The 24,280-nt window shown below is 48.0% G+C and overlaps 1 protein-coding gene across 7 annotated transcripts in view; it reads right to left on the reverse strand.

Annotated features, from left to right (window-relative positions):
• Window positions 1–24,280, reverse strand: part of ATG9A (autophagy related 9A) — a 176,444-nt gene that overhangs the window by 5,472 nt on the left and 146,692 nt on the right. For all 7 annotated transcript variants that reach the window (XM_063933823.1, XM_063933826.1, XM_063933822.1 and 4 more), the window contains 5 exons: window positions 12,248–12,427; window positions 11,681–11,926; window positions 9,666–9,832; window positions 7,772–7,889; window positions 7,246–7,453 (listed from right to left, as the gene is read on the reverse strand). In XM_063933823.1, coding sequence (XP_063789893.1) covers window positions 7,246–7,453; window positions 7,772–7,889; window positions 9,666–9,832; window positions 11,681–11,926; window positions 12,248–12,427 — 919 coding nt within the window. The remainder of the gene's footprint in view (window positions 1–7,245; window positions 7,454–7,771; window positions 7,890–9,665; window positions 9,833–11,680; window positions 11,927–12,247; window positions 12,428–24,280) is intronic.

Genomic DNA, 24,280 nt, shown 5'->3' on the forward strand with positions numbered 1-24,280 from the left:
GTTTTTCCAGGTTCCAGTTCCTGTCTCCAGCATCCACAAAGAGACCCGCACCTGCTTTCCACCTTGCAGTGCAGCCTGACTCTACAGCCTTCCGTGGCTGTCCAGTTTCCAGCTATCTACTATCTGCTTCCAAGCAGCCAGCTTTCAACTGATTCCAGCTTCTACCAAACACCGGTGCTGATCCAGCGGATCCTATCTTACCAGCAGTATCCACTACCACCGGTAATCATCTATCAGCTATTCTGTTTCTACGCTCCCTAGCATCTCACATCATCCACTCTGTGTTTTATCACCTGGCTGGTTCCATCCAGCATCCACTCCGTGACTTTAGTACTTGGCTGATTCCATTCAGCATTCACTCTGTGTTTCATCACCTGGCTGATTCCACTCAGCATCCACTCCGTGTTTTACCACCTGTCTGGTTCCATCCAGCTGATACAGCAGCATACTCAAGTTACAGATTCACCTGCTACAACTACTGGCATGTTCCTCGGCTATTTCTACTACTACAACCAGGCCTGGAAAGGTGATTCCATCAAAGGACTTTTACATCTGTTCTAAACCTACCAGTGCTCTGAGAAACCTTCTATGGTTATGTATTCCAGGAACTGTGTTATTTGCCACTGTCTTTGCTAAACTTGAATACTGCTTGTTATCACACGGAGTCTGTTAATAAACTTTTATTTTGAATTTTAAACTGGTTGTCATGGTCACACCTTCGGGTAATCATTCTGCACTTACATGTCCAGGGGTCTGATTAAACCTCCCAGGTTTAATTTCATCTCAGCCCCTACAACTGAGGCTTCCTCCCGTCAGCCTAAACCCTCAGTTGTGACACAGTGAAGCCAGTTCTTTTTGAAAGAAAATAGACAGGGCCGAAATCTGGACTTTAATGGATCCCAATTTTAGGCCCATAGTCACACCTGACTGTAGGAAGTGCAGAAATTGACCCAGCTGAAATTCTTCTGTTGGGGCCTTCATAGCCTCACACCAAGCAACATATTTTCGTCATATGCGGTGATAATGTTTTGCTGTCACATCCTTCCTAGCTTTTATCAGCGTAGGGATGACTTCAACCGGAATGCCCTTTTCCATCAGGATCCGGCGTTCAACCGCCATGCCGTCAAACGCAGCCGCGGTAAGTCATGGAACAGACAGGGCCCCTGCTGTAGCAGGTCCTGTCTGAGAGGCAGAGGCCAAGGGTCCTCTGAGATCATTTCTTGTAGTTCCGGGTACCAAGTCCTTCTTGGCCAATCCGGAACGATGAGTATAGTTCTTACTCCTCTCTTTCTTATTATCCTCAGTACCTTTGGTATGAGAGGAAGAGGAGGGAACACATAAACCGACTGGTACACCCACGGTGTCACTAGAGCGTCCACAGCTATCGCCTGAGGGTCCCTTGACCTGGCGCAATATCTTTTTAGCTTTTTGTTGAGGCGGGACGCCATCATGTCCACCTGTGGCCTTTCCCAACGATTTACAATCATCTGGAAGACTTCTGGATGAAGTCCCCACTCTCCCGGGTGGAGGTCGTGCCTTCTGAGGAAGTCTGCTTCCCAGTTGTCCACTCCCGGAATGAACACTGCTGACAGTGCTATCACGTGATTTTCCGCCCATCGGAGAATCCTTGTGGCTTCTGCCATTGCCATCCTGCTTCTTGTGCCGCCCTGTCGGTTTACATGGGCGACCGCCGTGATGTTGTCTGACTGAATCAGCACCGGCTGGTTTTGAAGCAGGGGTTATGCCTGACTTAGGGCATTGTAAATGGCTCTTAGTTCCAGAATATTTATGTGCAGGGAAGCCTCCTGACTCGACCATTGTCCTTGGAAGTTTCTTCCCTGAGTGACTGCCCCCCAACCTCGGAGGCTTGCATCCGTGGTCACCAGGACCCAGTCCTGTATGCCGAATCTGCGGCCTTCGAGAAGATGAGCACTCTGCAGCCACCACAGCAGAGACACCCTGGCCCTCAGGGACAGGGTGATCAGCCGATGCATCTGAAGATGCGATCCGGACCACTTGTCTAACAGATCCCACTGAAAGATCCTTGCATGGAACCTGCCGAATGGAATTGCCTCGTAAGAAGCTACCATCTTTCCCAGGACTCGCGTGCAGTGATGCACCGACACCTGTTTTGGTTTTAGGAGGTCTCTGACCAGAGATGACAACTCCTTGGCCTTCTCCTCCGGGAGAAACACCTTCTTCTGTTCTGTGTCCAGAATCATACCCAGGAACAGCAGACGCGTCGTAGGAACCAGCTGCGACTTTGGTATATTCAGAATCCAGCCGTGCTGTTGTAGCACTTCCTGAGATAGTGCTACTCCGACCAACAACTGCTCCCTGGACCTAGCCTTTATAAGGAGATTGTCCAAGTACGGGATAATTATAACTCCCTTCTTCCGAAGGAGTATCATCATTTCGGCCATTACTTTGGTAAATACCCTCGGTGCCGTGGACAGACCAAACGGCAACGTCTGGAATTGGTAATGGCAGTCCTGTACCACAAAACGGAGGTACACCTGGTGAGGTGGGTAAATGGGGACATGTAGGTAAGCATCCTTGATGTCCAGTGATACCATGTAATCCCCCTCTTCCAGGCTTGCAATAACCGCCCTGAGCGATTCCATTTTGAACTTGAACTTCCTTATATAAGTGTTCAAGGATTTCAAATTTAGAATGGGTCTCACCGAACCGTCTGGTTTCGGTACCACAAACATTGTGGAATAGTAACCCCGTCCCTGTTGAAGGAGGGGAACTTTGATTATCACCTGCTGGAGGTACAGCTTGTGAATTGCCGCCAGTACTACCTCCCTGTACTGGGGAGTAGCTGGCAAGGCTGATTTGAGGTAATGGCGAGGGGGAGACGTCTCGAACTCCAGCTTGTATCCCTGAGATACCACTTGTAGAACCCAGAGATCCACCTGTGAGCGAACCCACTGGTTGCTGAAGTTCCGGAGACGGGCCCCCACCGCACCTGGCTCCACATGTGAAGCCCCAGCGTCATGCGGTGGACTTAGTGGAAGCAGGGGAGGATTTTTGTTCTTGGGAACTGGCTGTATGGTGCAGCTTTTTCCCTCTACCCCTGCCTCTGGGCAGAAAGGACGCGCCTCTAACCCGCTTGCCTTTCTGAGGCCGAAAGGACTGTACTTGATAATACTGTGCTTTCTTAGGCTGTGAGGGAACCTGAGGTAAAAAAGCCGACTTCCCAGCTGTTGCTGTGGATACGAGGTCCGAAAGACCGTCCCCAAACAATTCCTCACCCTTATAAGGCAAAATTTCCATGTGCCTTTTAGAATCAGCATCACCTGTCCACTGCCGAGTCCATAATACTCTCCTGGCAGAAATGGACATTGCATTAATTCTAGATGCCAGCAGGCAAATGTCCCTCTGTGCATCTCTCATATATAAGACTATGTCTTTAATATGCTCTATGGTTAGTAATATAGTGTCCCTGTCAAGGGAATCAATGTTATCAGACAGGGAATCAGACCACGCTGCTGCAGCACTACACATCCATGCTGAAGCAATAGCAGGTCTCAGTATAGTATCTGAGTGTGTATACACAGACTTCAGGATAGCCTCCTGCTTTCTATCTGCAGGCTCCTTTAAGGCGGCCGTATCCTGAGAAGGCAGTGCCACCTTTTTTGATAAGCGTGTGAGCGCCTTGTCCACCTTAGGGGATGTCTCCCAGCGTAACCTATCCGTTGGCGGGAAAGGGTACGCCATTAGTAACCGCTTAGAAATTACTAGTTTCTTATCTGGGGAACCCCACGCTTCTTCACACAATTCATTTAACTCATCAGATGGGGGAAAAGTCACTGGCTGCTTTTTCTCCCCAAACATAATACCCTTTTTTGTGGTAACCGGGTTAATGTCAGAAATGTGCAACACATTTTTCATTGCCGTAATCATGCATCGGATGGCCCTAGTGGATTGTATATTTGTCTCATCTTCGTCGACACTGGAGTCAGACTCCATGTCGACATCTGTGTCTGCCATCTGAGGTAGCGGGCGTTTTTGAGCCCCTGACGGCCTCCGAGATGCCTGGGCAGGCGCGGGCTGAGATGCCGGCTGTCCCAAAGCTGCGTCATCGAACCTTTTATGCAAGGAGTTGACACTGTCGGTTAATACCTTCCACATATCCATCCACTCAGGTGTCGGCCCCGCAGGGGGCGACATCACACTTATCGGCACCTGCTCCGCCTCCACGTAAGCGTCCTCATCAAACATGTCGACACAGCCGTACCGACACACCGCACACACACACAGGGAATGCTCTGACTGAGGACAGGACCCCACAAAGTCCTTTGGGGAGACAGAGAGAGAGTATGCCAGCACACACCAGAGCGCTATATAACAGAGGGATATACACTATACACAAAGTGAATTTTCCCCCTATAGCTGCTTATATCACAATTTTGCGCCTAAATTTATGTGCCCCCCCTCTCTTTTTTACCCTTTCTGTAGTGTATACTGCAGGGGAGAGCCTGGGAAGCGTCCTTCCAGCGGAGCTGTGAAGAGAAAATGGCGCTGGCTGTTCTGAGGGAGATAGCCCCGCCCCTTCAACGGCGGGCTTCTCCAGCCTTTTATAACGTTAATGGCGGGGGGTTTCTGCACATATACAGTGTTAAACACTGTATTATGTGCTTTTTTTTGCCAAAAGGTATATTAATTGCAGCCCAGGGCGCCCCCCCCCCCCCCAGCGCCCTGCACCCACCAGTGACCGGAGCGTGTGGTGTGCTGTGGGAGCAATGGCGCACAGCTGCAGTGCTGTGCACTACCTTATTGAAGACCGAAGTCTTCAGCCGCCGATTTCCTCCGGTTTCTTCCGTCTTCTGGCTCTGCAAGGGGGACGGCGGCGCGGCTCCGGGAACGGACGATCGAGGTCGGCCCTGTGTTCGATCCCTCTGGCGCTAATGGTGTCCAGTAGCCTAGAAGCACAAGCTAGCTGCAAGCAGGTAGGTTTGCTTCTCTCCCCTAAGTCCCACGTAGCAGTGAGTCTGTTGCCAGCAGATCTCACTGAAAATAAAAAACCTAACAAATACTTTTCTTTTTAGTGAACTCAGGAGAGCCCACTAAGTGCATCCAGCTCAGGCCGGGCACAGATTCTAACTGAGGTCTGGAGGAGGGGCATAGAGGGAGGAGCCAGTGCACACCAGATGTAGTACCTAATCTTTTCTTTAAAGAAGTGCCCAGTCTCCTGCGGAGCCCGTCTATTCCCCATGGTCCTTACGGAATACCCAGCATCCACTAGGACGTCAGAGAAATGCAATCCAATGCAGTGCTATATTAGGCCCACTTTATGTATTTCGATCATGTTTTTATGATGTTGCAACATTGGAAGTATTATGTAAAAAATGTTATGCTATTTTTATCTTATTTCTTTGTTAATTGAAAAACCTTTATCTCTGGTGCAAACCTTTTTCCAGACAATGATAGGGGCTGATTCAGGGAACTGCACTCACACTACATGAACGGAACTAAATGTGGATATTCATTCATATGCAAAGTTGCATGCATATATTCCGCCACACCACCCTTATGAATCTGATTGTTCACATCGGGCCTAATTCAGGTCCTGATGGTAGTGCAGCTCATGCGCCGGATACACAATATGGATCTGGAAGCAATTCGACTGCAGACTGTCAGTGATTGAAAGTCTGCTGCCGTAGACAGGTAGTGACGGCCGCCGTTTCCCAAACAGAGGCATGCCCTCAATTTGGGGGAGTGATGAGGCCATGATCTCCATCAGAAGACAGAGATTTCTTAGCCTCTTTGTTGGATCTGGCGGTCAGCTTACGCGACCCCATGTGTCACACAGCCAGCTGGTGCTGCACCCTAAGACACAGCATAGATCACTAATGTAAGCAGGAGGCAACTACTTATATCAGACGCCTCCTAGTGCATCGCTGCTGCTTCCACGTAAGCAACAGCGATAGCAAATCAAGCCACATCTGAATCAGGCCCACAGACGCCATCATTATCAGTACACACTCTATATTTGGTGTTAGACATCAAACAAATCTTTATGTACACTCTACTCAGCACAGCCTGCAATTCTGTCCCAATTTAGGCTATGTGCAAACACCGTTATGCCCATTCAGACACAAGTGGAGCTGCGACTGAGATGGGTACGACTCAGATCGCCTGTAGATGCGGCACTCCTCTACGGATCATGCACAGTGCTATGAAGAATCTGAATTGTCTCAAAAGGTTTTAGGGGAAAGGAAAGTCTGCTTCTGTGTAGAGTGAAACCACTAATCTGCCATGATTTTTCATTGAACATATTTTAAGCACCTTCCTCATTAGTCCAATATATGTCCAATTGTCCTCCAATAATGCTTGGTCACATGACCCAGTTCATCCCCTTCCACATCAGGAATGAGGGCTCATTCCTCCTGCTCGATCACTCAAATGCTGTGTTTCATTGCTAGGAACGTAGATTCTAGTTTTGCAGCAACATGTACACTGTTGCTGGGTAAGGGGAATAGTGTCCAAATCACCACCCAAAACCCTGGTCTTTACTTCTACCATCAAACTATTCAGTTAAAGGCAATAACTGCCTCCTTTCTGCTACTAACAAAGAGCATGTAAAATTTGCAAGAAAACAAAAGTATATAAATGTAAGTATTAGGAACATAGGGCCTAATTCATACTTGTACGATGGTTTGTGTACAAATCCAATGTTAGGGGGTCTACGCAGGCGCAAGATCGGTTCTGTGCATGTGCAGAAAGGGTCATGTGATGAAACACGCAGCCCCCTGTCAGTTTGGGGAGAGGGAGCGGGCGTGGTATCTGGCACTGTTCTTCAAAAAATGTGGAGTTGCCCCCATTTTGAAGGTGTGAGGGGTTGCGATGGTGATACGATGATGCATCCTTAGATGCAGCACTCTGATCCTAGCTAATGCAAACAGGAGGTGTCTGTCTCCTACATCTCCTGCTACATTAGAATGTTAATGACATGGAATTGCTCAGCAGCTCCCTTTGCAGCTGTGCAATTCCTTACATATATGTATTAGACACATAGTCCCTGGTCTTGTGCCTCCCGATGACAGGACAAAACAACTGACCAGTAAGGGGATGGATCTGTTACTGAATAATAATATTTGTCATGCCTCTAGTTGCTACAGGATGTAACTCAGTGTCCGTACAAGCACCAGACTTACAGGAGAGAATATACTGAGTGCATTTTACAAGAGTCACATGAAAGAAGCTGTGCTTTTTTAGAAAGGTGTGCAGTTTACACACCTGTACTGGCACTGAACCTATGAGCACTGATTGGAGGCATCTTATCTTCCCGGAGCAGTGCAGCTGGGGAGGGGCAGCTGGCAGAGGAAGGTATGTTGGATGTAGTGTTGTTCAGCCCGTCTCCCTGGACACTCTCTCCGCTCTCATCACTCTCCTGCCTGTGCCATATGTGCCGGCCAGGTGCCATTCGGTTGTGCTGCTGATGTAACTGCGTGAGAGAGGAGAAACAGGCTGAGCGGCATTACATTTAATGATTATGGTATTGTATCTTGAACAAACACTCTGCAGCACTTTATACAAGTAATAAGCAAACTGCAAATCCGACCATATCATATTCCCAAACTGAAGCAAATGCAATCGGTGTCAATTTGTCAAAGAATCAATGGGGATGAGGGGAAAAAGAGGAACAATCTTTAGAAAAGAGAGGAATATAAACTTGCAAGAGAGTAATCAACTATAAAGCAAATTAAGCAGTCCTGAGTGCAGAGACATGAATGAGGCATGGATTTTGTGTGTAGATACTTACTTCATGTATGTACACAGCATGTAGGCTCATCTCCATCGAGGCGTATTCAGACAGAGGGCCGCTGGTCATGGGACCGTCCCACAAACTACTCCCAAAGCTGCTATTCCGGAATTCAATACTACAAGGAGTGTGAATCATGTAAAATGAATACATGTAAGAAAAACAAAACAAACAAGGGACTATTGCAGCATTGAATGCAAGTTAGTTGTGAGAATGTATCTTGTACGTTTTCACATTGCGAATACTCCGGAGCCAGGCAACTCAGTCATACGCAATTCAGCCGTACCTCTACTTGCGGTTGAAGGGACATAACTGGTTGCTAATGGGGCACAGACACACAAGCTTAGCAAGGGTGTGTTGATGCTAACGTAGTGTATGGAGAGTTGTATGTACGGTAATTATGCATGTATTCAGAAGGATCTTTTAAAACGAGGTAACTCAGCACATGGGCAATTATTAGCATTTTGGGGGTCATTCCGAGTTGTTCGCTCGTTGCTGATTTTCGCTATACTGCGATTAGTCGCTTACTGCGCATGCGCAAGGTTCGCAGAGCACATGCGCTTAGTTATTTTACACAAAAGTTAGGTATTTTACTCACGGCATAACAAAGCTTTTTCATCGCTGTGCTGATCGTAGTGTGATTGACAGGAAGTGGGTGTTTCTGGGCGGAAACTGGCCGTTTTATGGGAGTGTGCGGAAAAACGCAGGCGTTTCAGTTGCAAAACGCAGGAGTTGCTGGAGAAACGGGGGAGTGGTTGGGCAAACGCTGGGTGTGTTTGTGACGTCAAACCAGGAACGAAAAGGACTGAGCTGGTCGCAATGGCTGAGTAAGTCTGGACTCTGGAGCTACTCAGAAACTGCGGGGTAATCGTTACGAGAAAATTAGCGAAGCTTTCGTAAGCAATTCTGCTATGCTAAGATACACTCCCAGTAGGCGGCGGCTTAGCGTGTGCAATGCTGCTAAAAGCAGCTAGCGAGCAAACAACTCGGAATCACCCCCTTTGTTCCATGCACACAATACTGTAGTCATTTGTCCAACTTGAGTTCAACTCTGCATTTTCCCCACAATGTTAAACATATTATCTAACAGTGACAAAAGTCACCATTTACTGCATCTAATGTCACTAAACTGCTTCATGTTTAGTTACTTTAAAGCCTGTTCATTAGTTTGGCCATATGCATTGCACTCCTGCTGCTCAGCCAGAGCGCTAAGTGGCGGACTCATTATCCAATGTGGCTACTTATGCTGATGTAGATTCGATCAGTTGGTGCTCAGCCAATGCTGTGGGCCTACAAGTGTAGTGACCACACCTATAGGGGATCATCCACCGCATTTCCAGCATGCTATCAATTTAATGGGATCATTAAACATTTTGGAAGACTTGACACCACACGCACGGGATGCGTTTGACATACTGCCGTTCGGGAGGCGGGCAATCGTAATCCCGACACTGGTCAGAAGACACATGACGGCATGCAGCCACGCGGCCCGCCCAAGAAAAAGTCTGGACACATTTGCGTTGTCCGGACCGCTCCCCTAAAATGCTGCCGCAACGCCCCTTCCCGCCATGCTGGTTTAGGCTCATAGTCTGTTAGTTTTTGCGGGGAGAAGGGGGGAGCTGGGCTGCCTGGACACTAGATTTTTAAACACATTTGTTCTCAGTTTTGTTTCCTACAGTGCCTAGTAATAGTACCGTACTACATACATACATACATACATACATACATACAACATTCCTTGCCCAGTTCTCAAACTTCTGTTTTAGGGATTGGACGTGACCTTATGCGAAATAAAAACTTTATTTAACAAAAACACACACTGGCTCCAGCATTGTTCACAACAGAAAAATTACTACTACTAAACAATTTTAGCATCTACTCGCAGTTTCCTCACCCGCTCTGATTTGGTGCCATGTGACAGGCCTGTTGCGGTGAAAGAGAGCGGAGAGCAGAAGCTACTTCAGACACGGCAGAGACATGTGGAGAGCAGAGAACATCAGCATGTGCTGGGATCCCACCTGGAGACATCGCAGAGAACATGTTCACCGCCAGACTGTGGGGCTGAAAAACAGAAACATGGTGCACAATAGACTCTAGTAGGCCTTTGTGTGACACATATAGCAAAAAAGAATATTAGTTATGGGTCACAAGTTACCACAGGATGATTGGTCTACACCTTCTCCAAAAATAAGTAAATGTAAGAGACCTAGCCGGAAACATGACTTTGTATCTGTATGGGTTGCAAAAAGTCCATACAAAATAATTGCAAATATAAATAGTCCATGAATAATGGTTTTCTACCATGCAAAAAAACATATGTCTGATGTTAATAATTTATAGAATTTTAAAAGCCCAACCCTGCCTTTTTCAGACAAAAACCACGACATTAGGGCAGATGTACTAAGCCTGGAGAAGGGATAAAGCAGTGATAAAGCAGTGATAAGTGCAAGGTCATAACGCACCAGCCAGTCAGCTCCTAACTGTCATTTTTCAAATTCGTAATGACTGGTTGGTGCGTTATCACCTTGTGCTTATCACTGCTTTATCACTTCTTTATCCCTTCTCCAGGTTAATACATCTGGCCCATAGCTAATTTGCTCTCTCCTCACATATAAATAAAAAAATGGGGCTGATGATGCTTGCTCTTATTTACTATGCTCAACTCTGAATCAGCCACTCTATTACCCCTTTTTCACCTGAAACCCGGGTAACTGAACACGGGGTCCAAGCCATGTCACAGTGGCTCGAAACCACGTTCACACCTATGGATGGACCCGGGTAAATGGTGGGTCTTACCTCTGCCGGTGGGTGGATGGCATCATCTCCAAGCGCCAGCTCGCTGGCTCTCAGTAGGGTTTCAATGGGACTCGGACTGGATGACACAGGTGACTCTTTTATACTGCACCCTTTCCCGGCTCAGACCGTAGTAACTACCCAGGCTGGATTACCAGGTAACTGGACCAGGTTATTTTTCAGGGACACTTTTCCACTGATCTGCAACCTGGGTTGACCCGGCAGTGGAAAAGGGGTATATGCCTGCTATGTTAAAAATGCACCATAAAGTGACAACCTACTGGAGAGGAGCTAGAGCTGTCACAAAGTTACACAAAACTATTAATATGTAAATCTGTCCACCAAAACTTCTCTTGCTCAGAACATACTACTACAGATTCCCACTGAGCATACTAAATTTCAACTTAAAAGTAATATTAAGATGATATGGTCTCTCCGATGTCAGTCTTACGGTTGATGGCATTCAGGACTTAGTAGGACTTAAACAGCAGGGTGGCGTGCCAGCTTAGATCACTGAAGATATATCTCAGGAGATGCTCATAAAGGTTATAGGGATTTTGCTGACCTGTCTCTTAGCAAGTCTACACAGTCACACCTTTCTGTTCACTAATAATAATAATAATAATAATACCAGCTACACATCATACATTCCCATCATTTAGGTGGGTGTTTAATTTTGCAACACATACCAGTGCAGAATAAACCAAATGTGCACCAGTGGGAAAGCTATATATATATATTATATAAGGGATGTCCATGTACCTGTCTGCTGACTGCATCCTTAATATATGGATGAGTATAATGCTGCTGTTTATACTAAAGGCCTGATGCTTTTTTCATTAAAAACTGTTTTTCTATTTTTCTAATTGGTGGTGTGCTGGTCTCCGGGTGTTTGTACTGTGTGGACCTCCTGCGGTACAGTCTATGAATGAATATTTGACCTGGCACCCCGCAGACATATTTCCTTAAGTGTCACAGGGTCCTGCTAGTGCAGTTGGAAGGTGACCACATGGACAGGCCAAGAGGTTACCTGTGTAAATCTTTTTTTATTTATGCTCTGTTGTCACAAATTGAGCTTACACAATGTGGACGGACAAAAAGAGAAAACATTCACACCTCACAATCAGACTGCAGGGATAACCCGGAGAAATGCAACGGATTTGCCAGCCTAATTGGGTTTTTGGGGGTTGTTCCACCACTGTCTCTCTGGACTCGCTCCCGCAGATGACTCAGGAAAGCCGAGCACTCTCTAGGGGGCTGCCACCGGGGGTTAGTTATAGCGAAATGCATAAGTGAAAGCTCAGTCTTGCCATCCTCTGCCTGCTGGTACACAGAAGCCTCCGTCTTGCCGGCTGACATCCACTGTAACAAAAGTATGGATCAAAAGTAATTAATTAAACATCTACAGGCAATTATTAACACCCCAGTACGAACTTGAGTCTGACCCTCTTTAGGAAGGCTGAACTGGTGTCCTGTTTTTTACCCAAATGTAATGAAACTGACAAATAATATGTATTTATGAGACCTTTACAGACACAATAAGATACTTGGTAAAAATATACATATTTTATGGTGTGCATGCTATAAATGTACGAATATGAGGGTATGTGACAAGAAAGCAATTTAAACTTCTCTAGACTACCCTCATTTATACTGTGTGTACCGTTACTGCTAGGAAATTACCGCAGGATTGCCGTGCTGTCGGACATCCATTTGTGCAAATGAACAGGTGTCTCCAACACCCACCACCTCAACTGTGAAGTTTCTAAAAAAGTCTATGATCTCCAATGACTTTGGACGGAGTCGGAAAATTAACACGAGAGGTGTCAGCAGCGGACTGAGCAGTTCCTCCAGAATAAATACCTACAAGAAGAGCAACAGGTTAACTTCTGTTCAGCTGTACAGTGCGATAGATAGGCAGAACAAAGATGCAGAATACAGAGACCCAACTTAGGGGGACATGCACTAAGCAGTGATAAAAGGAGAGAAGTGAGCCAGTGGAGAAGTTGCCCATGGCAACCAATCACCATTGACGTAACATTTATAATTTGCATAATATAAAGGTATACAAAGTAGCTGATTGGTTGCGATGGGCAACTTCTCCACTGGATCACTTCTCCACTTCTCAATTTTATCACTGCTTAGTACATGTCCCCCTAAGATCTATAGTGTCACAAGGGAAGTGAAAGCTGGGAGCGTGAGACAGCCATTATACAATATATCTCTGTGTTTGCTACTGTGTACAGGGAGGAGGGGTTGTTACATAACGCACACATTTCCTCTCATGCTCATAACAGGCATTTAACCAGTTAAGTTATGCAATACTTGACAGCTAGAATAAAAGCAGAACAATCATATTTTCATAACTTAGATGTGTATCGCTTGTATGTTTATATTACATATTTCTCTGACGTCCTAAGTGGATGCTGGGGACTCCGTCAGGACCATGGGGAATAGCGGCCCTGCAGGAGACAGGGCACAAAATTAAAAGTTTGACCACTAGGTGGTGTGCACTGGCTCCTCCCCCTATGACCCTCCTCCAAGCCTCAGTTAGATTTTTGTGCCCGGCCGAGAAGGGTGCAATCTAGGTGGCTCTCCTAAAGAGCTGCTTAGAATAAAAGTTTGTTAGGTTTTTTATTTTCAGTGAGTCCTGCTGGCAACAGGCTGACTGCAACGCGGGACTAAGGGGAGAAGAAGCGAACTCACCTGCGTGCAGGATGGATTGGGCTTCTTAGGCTACTGGACACTAGCTCCAGAGGGACGATCACAGGTACAGCCTGGATGGGTCACCGGAGCCGCGCCGCCGGCCCCCTTACAGATGCTGAAGAGAGAAGAGGTCCAGAAATCGGCGGCTGAAGACTTCCCAGTCTTCTTAAGGTAGCGCACAGCACTGCAGCTGTGCGCCATTGCTCTCAGCACACTTCACACCGCGGTCACTGAGGGTGCAGGGCGCTGGGGGGGGGCGCCCTGGGCAGCAATGTAATTACCTTTACTGGCTAAAAATACATCACATATAGCCCCTGGGCTATATGGATGTATTTAACCCCTGCCAGGATTACAGAAAAAACCGGGAGAAGAGCCCGCCGTGAAGGGGGCGGGGCCTATCTCCTCAGCACACAGCGCCATTTTTCCCACACAGATCCGCTGGTGGGAAGGCTCCCAGGCTCTCCCCTGCACTGCACTACAGAAACAGGGTTAAAACAGAGAGGGGGGGCATATTTTGGCGATATTAATATATATTAAGCTGCTATAAGGGAAAACACTTACTATAAGGTTGTCCCTGTATAATTATAGCGCCTTGGTGTGTGCTGGCAAACTCTCCCTCTGTCTCCCCAAAGGGCTAGTGGGGTCCTGTCCTCTATCAGAGCATTCCCTGTGTGTGTGCTGTGTGTCGGTACGTGTGTGTCGACAGGTATGAGGACGATGTTAGTGGAGGCGGAGCAATTGCCTGTAATGGGATGTCACCCCCTAGGGAGTCGACACCGGAATGGATGGCTTTATTTATGGAATTACGTGATAGTGTCAACACGCTACAAGGTCGGTTGACGATATGAGACGGCCGGCAAACCAATTAGTACCTGTCCAGGCGTCTCAAACACCGTCAGGGGCTTTAAAACGCCCATTACCTCAGTCGGTCGACATAGACACAGACACGGACACTGACTCCAGTGTCGACGGTGAAGAAACAAACGTATTTTCCAGTAGGGCCACACGTTACATAATCACGGCAATGAAGGAGGCGTTACATATTTCTGATACTACAAGTACCACAAAAAAAAAAAAAGGGTATTATGTGGGGTGTGAAAAAACTACCCGTAGTTTTCTTTTTCATCCACTAGGGGTCACTGGAGTACTCTTGGGATATGGACGGGCTTCCGTAGGAACAGCACTGAATATTTAAATTTAGTAACACTCCACCCCTCCATATCCCCGAGCACATCTCAGTGTTTTTTCTGTGCTGAACGTGGCAACACCTGAATAACTGAAGTCACGGTTTTTTGAAGAAACTTTTATTTTTTCTTTTTCTTTTTCTTTTTTCTACTATTTGGACACATCCCTTTCCCCCTTCCAAAAGGCAGGGTCAGGGATAGTGCAGCTGCTGATAGCAGCACGGGCGTGTCGGGCCTCTCTGAAAGAGCTCCCTCACAGCCCACACATCCTCCTGCACAGGCTGGCCGGCGCTTGTTTAAGAAGCCCCGTCGGAGCCTCCGCACGTCTGCAGGAGTAAGGTATGTGAAACGGGGCGGTCAGCTCCCGCTGCCGCCCCGACGTGGGGGTACATAGTGCTTGGTGACGCCGCTGATCTCCCCTCTCAGGCGCCGCACGTTCGGCCACAGACCTCCGTGCAGGCACCGCGACTCTCCCCTCTCAGGCGCCCGCACGTTCGGCCACAGACCTCCGTGCAGGCACCGCGGCTCTCCCCGCTCAGGCGCCCGCACGTTCGGCCACAGACCTCCGTGCAGGCACCTCTGATCGACTCTCACAGGCCGCCGGCCGCCGCAGCGCTAGCTTGATTAGCTGACGCTATTATACAGGAGCCCACCGCTGGGAAACACGAGGCACATAGCGCTCTACGATACCCGCTGGGGGCCCACACGCTGCGCTGCCGCTGTACTAAGTTAAAAGAGCAGGCAGCCATTACAGGGGGGACAAATAATAATGAAGCAGAGAAATACTGCAGCAGCAGATAAGAGGCTGCAGGGATTGTTACAGTATAATCAGTGAATGTAACCAGCACTAGGATTATATGTATAAGTTAGCAGGGCAGCCATTTTTAACCATGCTTCCTGTGTCTTCCTGCTGTGATTCCAGAACGTTCCAGTACTACATCTCTACTCCACCGGAGGCGCAGGGGTGTTAGTGGGAATTTGGGATCACATTTCATAGTACTGGCCACGTGTACTGCACTGGGCCAGATATATATACAGAGACACCTTATTGCTATTTTACTGAGTCGTGCAGGTGTCTGTTTTTTGTGTATTGTATTGTCTGTCGCCATAATGAGTAAGGCACCAGCAAAAACTAAAAAGCATATTTGCAAAGTATGTGGCAGTGTGTTACCGGATGCATCTACCACATGTAAAGTATGTTTTGTGGATTCCGTTCAGAATACCATTTCTGCTCCGGTTTTACAACCAATTTCCTCACCGGACCCTCCGTGGGGTATGTTAGTAAATGGAGAGATTTCAGACAGAAATGACCGCGGCTCGTCTGGAGCGAGAAACGTTAAGATCTGAGTCTAGGGTGAGACCGCCAGATCTACCGGAGGCGTCTCAGCCTTGCGTAAGGTCCAAATCCATTTTGGCAAACGGGATAATTTTCATATGTCTTATGATTTTCCAGTGTCTGCTATGTTGCATTCTGACGATTCCATGCCAGACCTCACGGAACACGATGAGGGTGAGGAAGGCGAAGTGGAGTCAGATAACGAGGATGTTAACAGTTCCGGCATTGATGATCTCATCAGAGCGGTACGGCAGTCTCTAAGGTTTCCTGAACCTGAGCAGCCTCTCACCAATGATCAGGTCGTATTTACTAAACGACGGAAGACGCCAGTAAGTTTTCCTGTGTCGGATTCTCTAAATCAGATGTTAGTAGAAACACGACAGAATCCAGATAAACGGTTTTCTATACCTCGCAGATTTAAGTCTAGTTATCCGTTTCCAGACTCGGTAACGTGTACATGGGAGAATCCACCAATAGTTGATTCTTCAGTGTCAAAGCTTACCAAGAAATTAACCATACCAGTGCCAGCAGCTACTACGCTTAAAGACCCTTCAGATCGCAAGATAGAAACTATGCTAAAAACCATGTATGTAGCAGCAGGTGTGATGCTAAGACCTGGATTGGTTGGCATTTGGGTAACTAAGGCGCTCATAATATGGCTTACAGAACTCAAATCTGCTTTACAGGACGAAAACCTGATAGTTCTGGTAAATCAAATGATTGAGGCTGTAGAGTATCTCTGTACAGCGTCTACTGACGTCTGTCAGCTCACTTCTCGTATTTCATCTTCGCTAGTTACGGCACGAAGAGCACTCTACCTGCGTACTTATCAAGCGGAGGCAGAGGTCAAACGAAGTATAGAGGCGTTGCCTTACGATGGCAAGAAGTTGTTTGGTCCAGAATTGGACGCATGGATTAAGGAGGCTACGGGAGGTAAGTCTGTTTTCTTACCATTGCCTCCACCTGCGCCAAGAAGAAGGTACGCTGGACCTTCGTTCAAATCCTTTAGACCTCAGCCCTTTCGAGGACGTGGCAGAGGATCAGCCACGCCTGCTAGACGTGGTCGAGGACGTGGTTTCCATCAAACCAACACAACTCGCCAAGACGCTAAGGTTACCGACAAGCCAGTGGCATGACGGGTTACCAGCCCATCTCGGTTCTCCAATTGTGGGAGCACGCCTTCAGACGTTCCATGGGGCGTGGTTCCACACATCCGCGGAGGGCTGGATTCGCATCGACTGTCTGCCGCCTCTGCGGTTTTTCAAGACAGGATTGCCTCTGTCGGACGACAAGAGGAGAGTTTTGCAAATTGCCATTCAGTCCTTACTGGATTCGGCAGTGTTGATTCCGGTCCCTGTACACCAACAGGGTCAGGGTTATTATTCAAGCCTGTTTGTGGTCCCGAAGCCGGATGGCTCAGTCAGACCAATATTGAACTTAAAGGGCCTCAATCAGTACGTAACTTACTACAGATTCAAAATGGAGTCTCTACGTTCGGTGATTGCGGGGTTAGAGACCAAGGAGTTTATGATTGCCTTAGACCTCAAGGATGCGTACTTACACATTCCAATTTGGCAGCCTCATCAGAAATTCTTACGGTTTGCAATACGCCAGAACCATTACCAGTTTCAGGCTCTGCCGTTTGGCCTGTCATCAGCGCCTCGGGTATTCACCAAAGTAATGTCTGTGATGATAGCTCACCTCAGATCCCTGGGAGTGACAATAGTTCCGTATTTAGACGATCTGCTCATCAAAGCTCCGTCTCAACAGATACTTACCCAACATGCGCTGCTAACATACAATGTACTGGTTCACCACGGTTGGATTGTAAATTTCAAGAAATCACATCTAATTCCGTCTCAACGCCTTCAGTTCCTAGGTATGATTCTCGATACGGTCAATCAAAGGATTTACCTACCACAACAGAAAGTACAAATGCTACGCCATCTAGTACAATTAGTGCTCAAGCCACGCACAGTGTCGGTACACTTGTGCATTCGCCTGTTAGGCACAATGGTGGCAGCGTTCGAGGCGCTTCAGTTCGGAAGATTTCACTCTCGTCCATTTCAGCTGAACGTGCTTGCCCAGTGGTCGGGCTCGCATCTGCAGATTCACCACAGGGTGAGGTTGTCACCAATAGCAAGAGTATCTCTGCTATGGTGGCTCAAGGAACACAATTTAACCGCAGGAAGACGGTTCGGAGTTTGCAATTGGATAATTCTAACTACGGACGCCAGTCTCAGAGGTTGGGGAGCGGTAATTCAAAATTGTCAGCTCCAGGGTCTCTGGGCGGATCACGAGAAATTGCTGTCTATAAATGTTCTAGAACTCCGCGCAATTTTCAATGCGCTACGACAAGCAGTGCACATGATTCGCTCTCAGCCTGTCCAAGTGCAGTCGGACAATGCGACAGCGGTCGCATACATCAACAAACAAGGAGGAACGAGAAGCCGCATGGCAATGCGGGAAGTAGCTCGAATCCTCAATTGGGCGGAATGCCACCAGGTGATATTGTCGGCCGTGTTCATTCCGGGAGTGGACAACTGGGAAGCGGATTATCTCAGTCGTCGGGATTTTCACCCAGGCGAATGGTCATTAAATCCAGAAGTGTTTCACATGTTGGTTCAGCGATGGGGTTATCCTCAGGTGGACCTGATGGCATCTCGACACAATCATCAAACGCCCCAGTATGTGTCCGGAACAAGAGATCCAAAGGCAGTCGCGGTGGATGCTCTCACTGTCGCGTGGCCGTACAGTCTTGTGTATCTGTTTCCACCGTTTCCGCTGCTCCCTCTGGTGCTAAAACGGATCAAAAGAGAGTCGCTCACAGTCATACTAGTGGCGCCTCATTGGCCTCGGAGAGCTTGGTTCTCGGATCTTCGAGGATTACTCGCAGACGATCCGTGGCCGCTCCCAATACGTCCAGACCTGTTACAACAGGGTCCGTTTCTTTACCCCGATTTAGCGCGGCTGCGTTTGACGGGGTGGCTGTTGAGACCGCCCTCTTAAGAAGAGAGGGCATTCCAGATTCAGTTATACCAACCATGTTACGAGCTAGGAAGCCGGTTACGGCAGCTCATTATTACAGAATATGGCGTGCATATATAGGTTGGTGTGAAGCTCGGCAATTTCCGACATCAGCTTTCAAAGTATGCCGCCTGTTGTTGTTTCTACAAACAGGGTTAGATGGAGGATTGCGTTTATCTACACTAAAGGTGCAGGTATCTGCTTTGTCAATTTACTTTCAAAGACGATTGGCTCTATTGCCGTCTATACGCACTTTTCTCCAAGGTGTACTCAGGGTACAGCCTCCATTCATTCCACCTACAGCGCCATGGGACTTGAATCTGGTTTTGGAGTTCTTACAGTCTTCATATTTTGAACCCTTACAACAAGTGGATATAAAGTTTCTCACTTGGAAAACAATTTTTCTCTTAGCCTTAGCTTCGGCAAGGCGTGTTTCGGATTTGGGTGCCTTGTCATGCAAGCCACCGTATTTGGTGTTTCATGATGACAGAGCGGAACTTCGGACGAATCCCGCCTTCTTACCAAAGGTAGTGTCATCTTTTCACATCAATCAACCAATAGTAGTTCCTGTGTTGACAGCACATTCTGGAACTCTGGATGTGGTTCGCGCATTACGCGTTTATGTATCCCGAACGTCTTCAGTTCGTAAGACGGATACGTTATTTGTTCTTTATGATGCTGCCAAGATTGGTTGGCCAGCATCTAAACAAACTTTATCCAGATGGATAAAACTGACCATACGTCAGGCTTACCTTCATGCTAGGTTACAACCGCCTACGTCAGTAACCGCTCATTCCACACGTTCTGTGGGAACTTCATGGGCAGCTGGTCGTGGGGCTTCTGCGACGCAGCTTTGCCGGGCGGCTACATGGTCTTCAGTGCACACGTTTGTGCGCTTTTACAAGTTTGATACTTTTGCGGCATCAGCATCTAGCTTTGGCCGCCTAGTGTTACAAGTGCCAAACAGCTCTCCCGCCCACGGGGGAAGCTTTGGTACGTCCCAAGAGTACTCCAGTGACCCCTAGTGGATGAAAAAGAAAGTAGGATTTTGGTACTTACCAGGTAAATCCTTTTCTTTGAATCCATAGGGGGCACTGGACGCCCACCCAGAGCAGTTTTACCTACTTGTGGTTAGTTCTGAGGATCTTATGGTAACACACTTTCACCGACTGGTTCAAGTTACAAGTGCTGGTTAGGGTGTCAACTGTTTAGTTGTCAGTAACGTTATGTGTTAACAACGTTAGTGTCAGTTATGTTATATGTAATACTCCATTATCAACCTCTCTTAATTCCTGTTCGGCTCAGTAAAAAACACTGAGATGTGCTCGGGGATATGGAGGGGTGGAGTGTTACTAAATTTAAATATTCAGTGCTGTTCCTACGGAAGCCCGTCCATATCCCAAGAGTACTCCAGTGCCCCCTATGGATTCAAAGAAAAGGATTTACCTGGTAAGTACCAAAATCCTACTTTTCCTGAATCAGATAAATTGATTGAAGTGTGTGATGAAGCGTGGGTTAACCCCGATAAAAAACTGCTAATATCTAAGAAATTATTGGCATTATACCCTGTCCCGCCAGAAGTTAGGGCGCGTTGGGAAACACCCCCTAGGGTGGATAAGGCACTCACACGCTTATCAAAACAAGTGGCGTTACCGTCTCCTGATACGGCCGCCCTCAAGGAACCAGCTGATAGGAAGCTGGAAAATGTCCTAAAAAGTATATACACTCATACTGGTGTTATACTGCGACCAGCGATTGCCTCAGCCTGGATGTGCAGCGCTGGGGTGGCTTGGTCGGATTCCCTGACTGAAAATATTGATACCCTTGACAGGGACAGTATTTTATTGACTATAGAGCGTTTAAAAGATGCGTTTCTATATATGCGTGATGCACAGAGGGATATTTGCACCCTGGCATCAAGAGTAAGTGCGATGTCCATTTCTGCCAGAAGATGTTTATGGACACGACAGTGGTCAGGTGATGCGGATTCCAAACGGCACATGGAAGCATTGCCGTATAAAGGGGAGGAGTTATTTGGGGTCGGTCTTTCGGACCTGGTGGACACAGCAACAGCTGGAAAATCCACCTTTTTACCCCAACTCACCTCTCAGCAGAAAAAGACACCGTCTTTTCAGCCTCAGTCCTTTCGTCCCCATAAGGGCAAGCGGGCAAAAGGCCAGTCATATCTGCCCCGGGGTAGAGGAAAGGGAAAAAGACTGCAGCAGACAGCCTCTTCCCAGGAACAGAAGCCCTCCACCGTTTCTGCCAAGTCCTCAGCATGACGCTGGGGCCTTACAAGCGGACTCAGGTGCGGTGGGGGGTCGTCTCAAGAGTTTCTGCGCGCAGTGGGCTCACTCGCAAGTAGACCCCTGGATCCTACAGGTAGTATCCCAGGGGTACAGATTGGAATTCGAGACGTCTCCCCCTCGCAGGTTCCTGAAGTCTGCTTTACCAACGTCTCCCTCCGACAGGGAGGCGTATTGGAAGAAATTCACAAGCTGTATTCCCAGCAGGTGATAATCAAAGTACCCCTCCTACAACAGGGAAAGGGGTATTATTCCACACTATTTGTGGTACCGAAGCCAGACGGCTCGGTGAGACCTATTCTAAATCTGAAATCTTTGAACACTTACATACAAAGGTTCAAATTCAAGATGGAGTCACTCAGAGCAGTGATAGCGAACCTGGAAGAAGGGGACTATATGGTGTTCCTGGACATCAAGGATGCTTCCCTTCATGTCCCAATTTGCCCTTCTCACCAAGGGTACCTCAGGTTCGTAGTACAGGACTGTCATTATCAGTTTCAGACGCTGCCGTTTGGATTGTCCACGGCACCCCGGGTCTTTACCAAGGTAATGGCCGAAATGATGATTCTTCTTCAAAGAAAAGGCGTCTTAATTATCCCTTACTTGGACGATCTCCTGATAAGGGCAAAGTCCAGGGAACAGTTGGAGGTCGGAGTAGCACTATCTCGGGTACTGCTACAACAGCACGGCTGGATTCTAAATATTCCAAAATCGCAGCTGATCCCAACGACACGTCTGCTGTTCCTAGGGATGTTTCTGGACACAGTCCAGAAAAAGGTGTTTCTCCCGGAGGAGAAAGCCAGGGAGTTATCCGAGCTAGTCAGGAACCTCCTAAAACCAGGAAAAGTGTCAGTGCATCATTGCACAAGGGTCCTGGGAAAAATGGTGGCTTCATACGAAGCGATTCCATTCGGCAGATTTCACGCAAGAACTTTTCAGTGGGATCTGCTGGACAAATAGTCCGGATCGCATCTTCAGATGCATCAGCGGATAACCCTGTCTCCGAGGACAAGGGTGTCTCTTCTGTGGTGGCTGCAGAGTGCTCATCTACTAGAGGGCCGCAGATTCGGCATTCAGGATTGGATCCTGGTGACCACGGATGCCAGCCTGAGAGGCTGGGGAGCAGTCACACAGGGAAGAAAATTCCAGGGAAAGTGGTCAAGTCTAGAGACTTCTCTCCACATACATATACTGGAGCTAAGGGCAATTTACAATGCTCTATGCCTAGCAAGACCTCTGCTTCAAGGTCAGCCGGTGCTGATCCAGTCGGACAACATCACGGCAGTCGCCCACGTAAACAGACAGGGCGGCACAAGAAGCAGGCGGGCAATGGCAGAAGCTGCAAAGATTCTCCGCTGGGCGGAGAATCATGTGATAGCACTGTCAGCAGTGTTCATTCCGGGAGTGGACAACTGGGAAGCAGACTTCCTCAGCAGGCACGATCTTCACCCGGGAGAGTGGGGACTTCACCCAGAAGTCTTCCACATGATTGTGAACCGTTGGGAAAGACCAAAGGTGGACATAATGGCGTCCCGCCTCAACAAAAAACTGGACAGGTATTGCGCCAGGTCAAGGGACCCTCAGGCAATAGCTGTGGATGCTCTGGTAACACCGTGGGTGTACCAGTCAGTGTATGTATTCCCTCCTCTTCTTCTCATACCCAAGGTACTGAGAATTATAAGACAGAGAGGAGTAAGAACTATACTCGTGGCTCCGGATTGGCCAAGAAGGACTTGGTACCCGGAACTTCAAGAGATGCTCACAGAGGACCCATGGCCTCTGCCGCTAAGAAGGGACTTGCTTCAGCAAGGACTCTGTCTGTTCCAAGAATTACCGCGGCTGCGTTTGACGGCATGGCGGTTGAACGCCGGATCCTAAGGGAAAAAGGCATTCCGGAAGAGGTCATACCTACCCTGGTCAATGCCAGGAAGGAGGTGACCGCACAACATTATCACCGCATTTGGCGAAAATATGTGGCGTGGTGTGAGGCCAGGAAGGCCCCCACGGAGGAATTTCAACTGGGTCGATTCCTGCATTTCCTGCAAACAGGAGTGTCTATGGGCCTCAAATTGGGGTCCATTAAGGTTCAAATTTCGGCCCTGTCGATTTTCTTCCAGAAAGAATTGGCTTCAGTTCCTGAAGTCCAGACATTTGTCAAGGGAGTACTGCATATACAACCCCCTTTTGTGCCTCCAGTGGCACCGTGGGATCTCAACGTAGTTCTGGGATTCCTCAAATCACATTGGTTTGAACCGCTCAAATCTGTGGATTTGAAATATCTCACATGGAAAGTGACCATGCTGTTGGCCCTGGCCTCGGCCAGGCGAGTGTCAGAATTGGCGGCTTTGTCTCACAAAAGCCCATATCTGATTTTCCATTCGGACAGGGCAGAACTGCGGACGCGTCCCCAGTTTCTCCCTAAGGTGGTGTCAGCGTTTCACCTGAACCAACCTATTGTGGTGCCTGCGGCTACTAGGGACTTGGAGGACTCCAAGTTGCTAGACGTTGTCAGGGCCCTGAAAATATATGTTTCCAGGACGGCTGGAGTCAGAAAATCTGACTCGCTGTTTATCCTGTATGCACCCAACAAGCTGGGTGCTCCTGCTTCTAAGCAGACGATTGCGCGTTGGATTTGTAGTACAATTCAGCTTGCACATTCTGTGGCAGGCCTGCCACAGCCAAAATCTGTAAAGGCCCATTCCACAAGGAAGGTGGGCTCATCTTGGGCGGCTGCCCGAGGGGTCTCGGCTTTACAACTTTGCCGAGCTGCTACTTGGTCAGGGGCAAACACGTTTGCAAAATTCTACAAATTTGATACCCTGGCTGAGGAGGACCTGGAGTTCTCTCATTCGGTGCTGCAGAGTCATCCGCACTCTCCCGCCCGTTTGGGAGCTTTGGTATAATCCCCATGGTCCTGACGGAGTCCCCAGCATCCACTTAGGACGTCAGAGAAAATAAGAATTTACTTACCGATAATTCTATTTCTCGTAGTCCGTAGTGGATGCTGGGCGCCCATCCCAAGTGCGGATTGTCTGCAATACTTGTACATAGTTATTGTTACAAAAATCGGGTTATTATTGTTGTGAGCCATCTTTTCAGAGGCTCCTCTGTTATCATGCTGTTAACTGGGTCCAGATCACAAGTTGTACAGTGTGAT

This window comes from Pseudophryne corroboree, chromosome 7 (assembly GCF_028390025.1).
Source record: "Pseudophryne corroboree isolate aPseCor3 chromosome 7, aPseCor3.hap2, whole genome shotgun sequence".
Taxonomy (NCBI): domain Eukaryota; kingdom Metazoa; phylum Chordata; class Amphibia; order Anura; family Myobatrachidae; genus Pseudophryne; species Pseudophryne corroboree.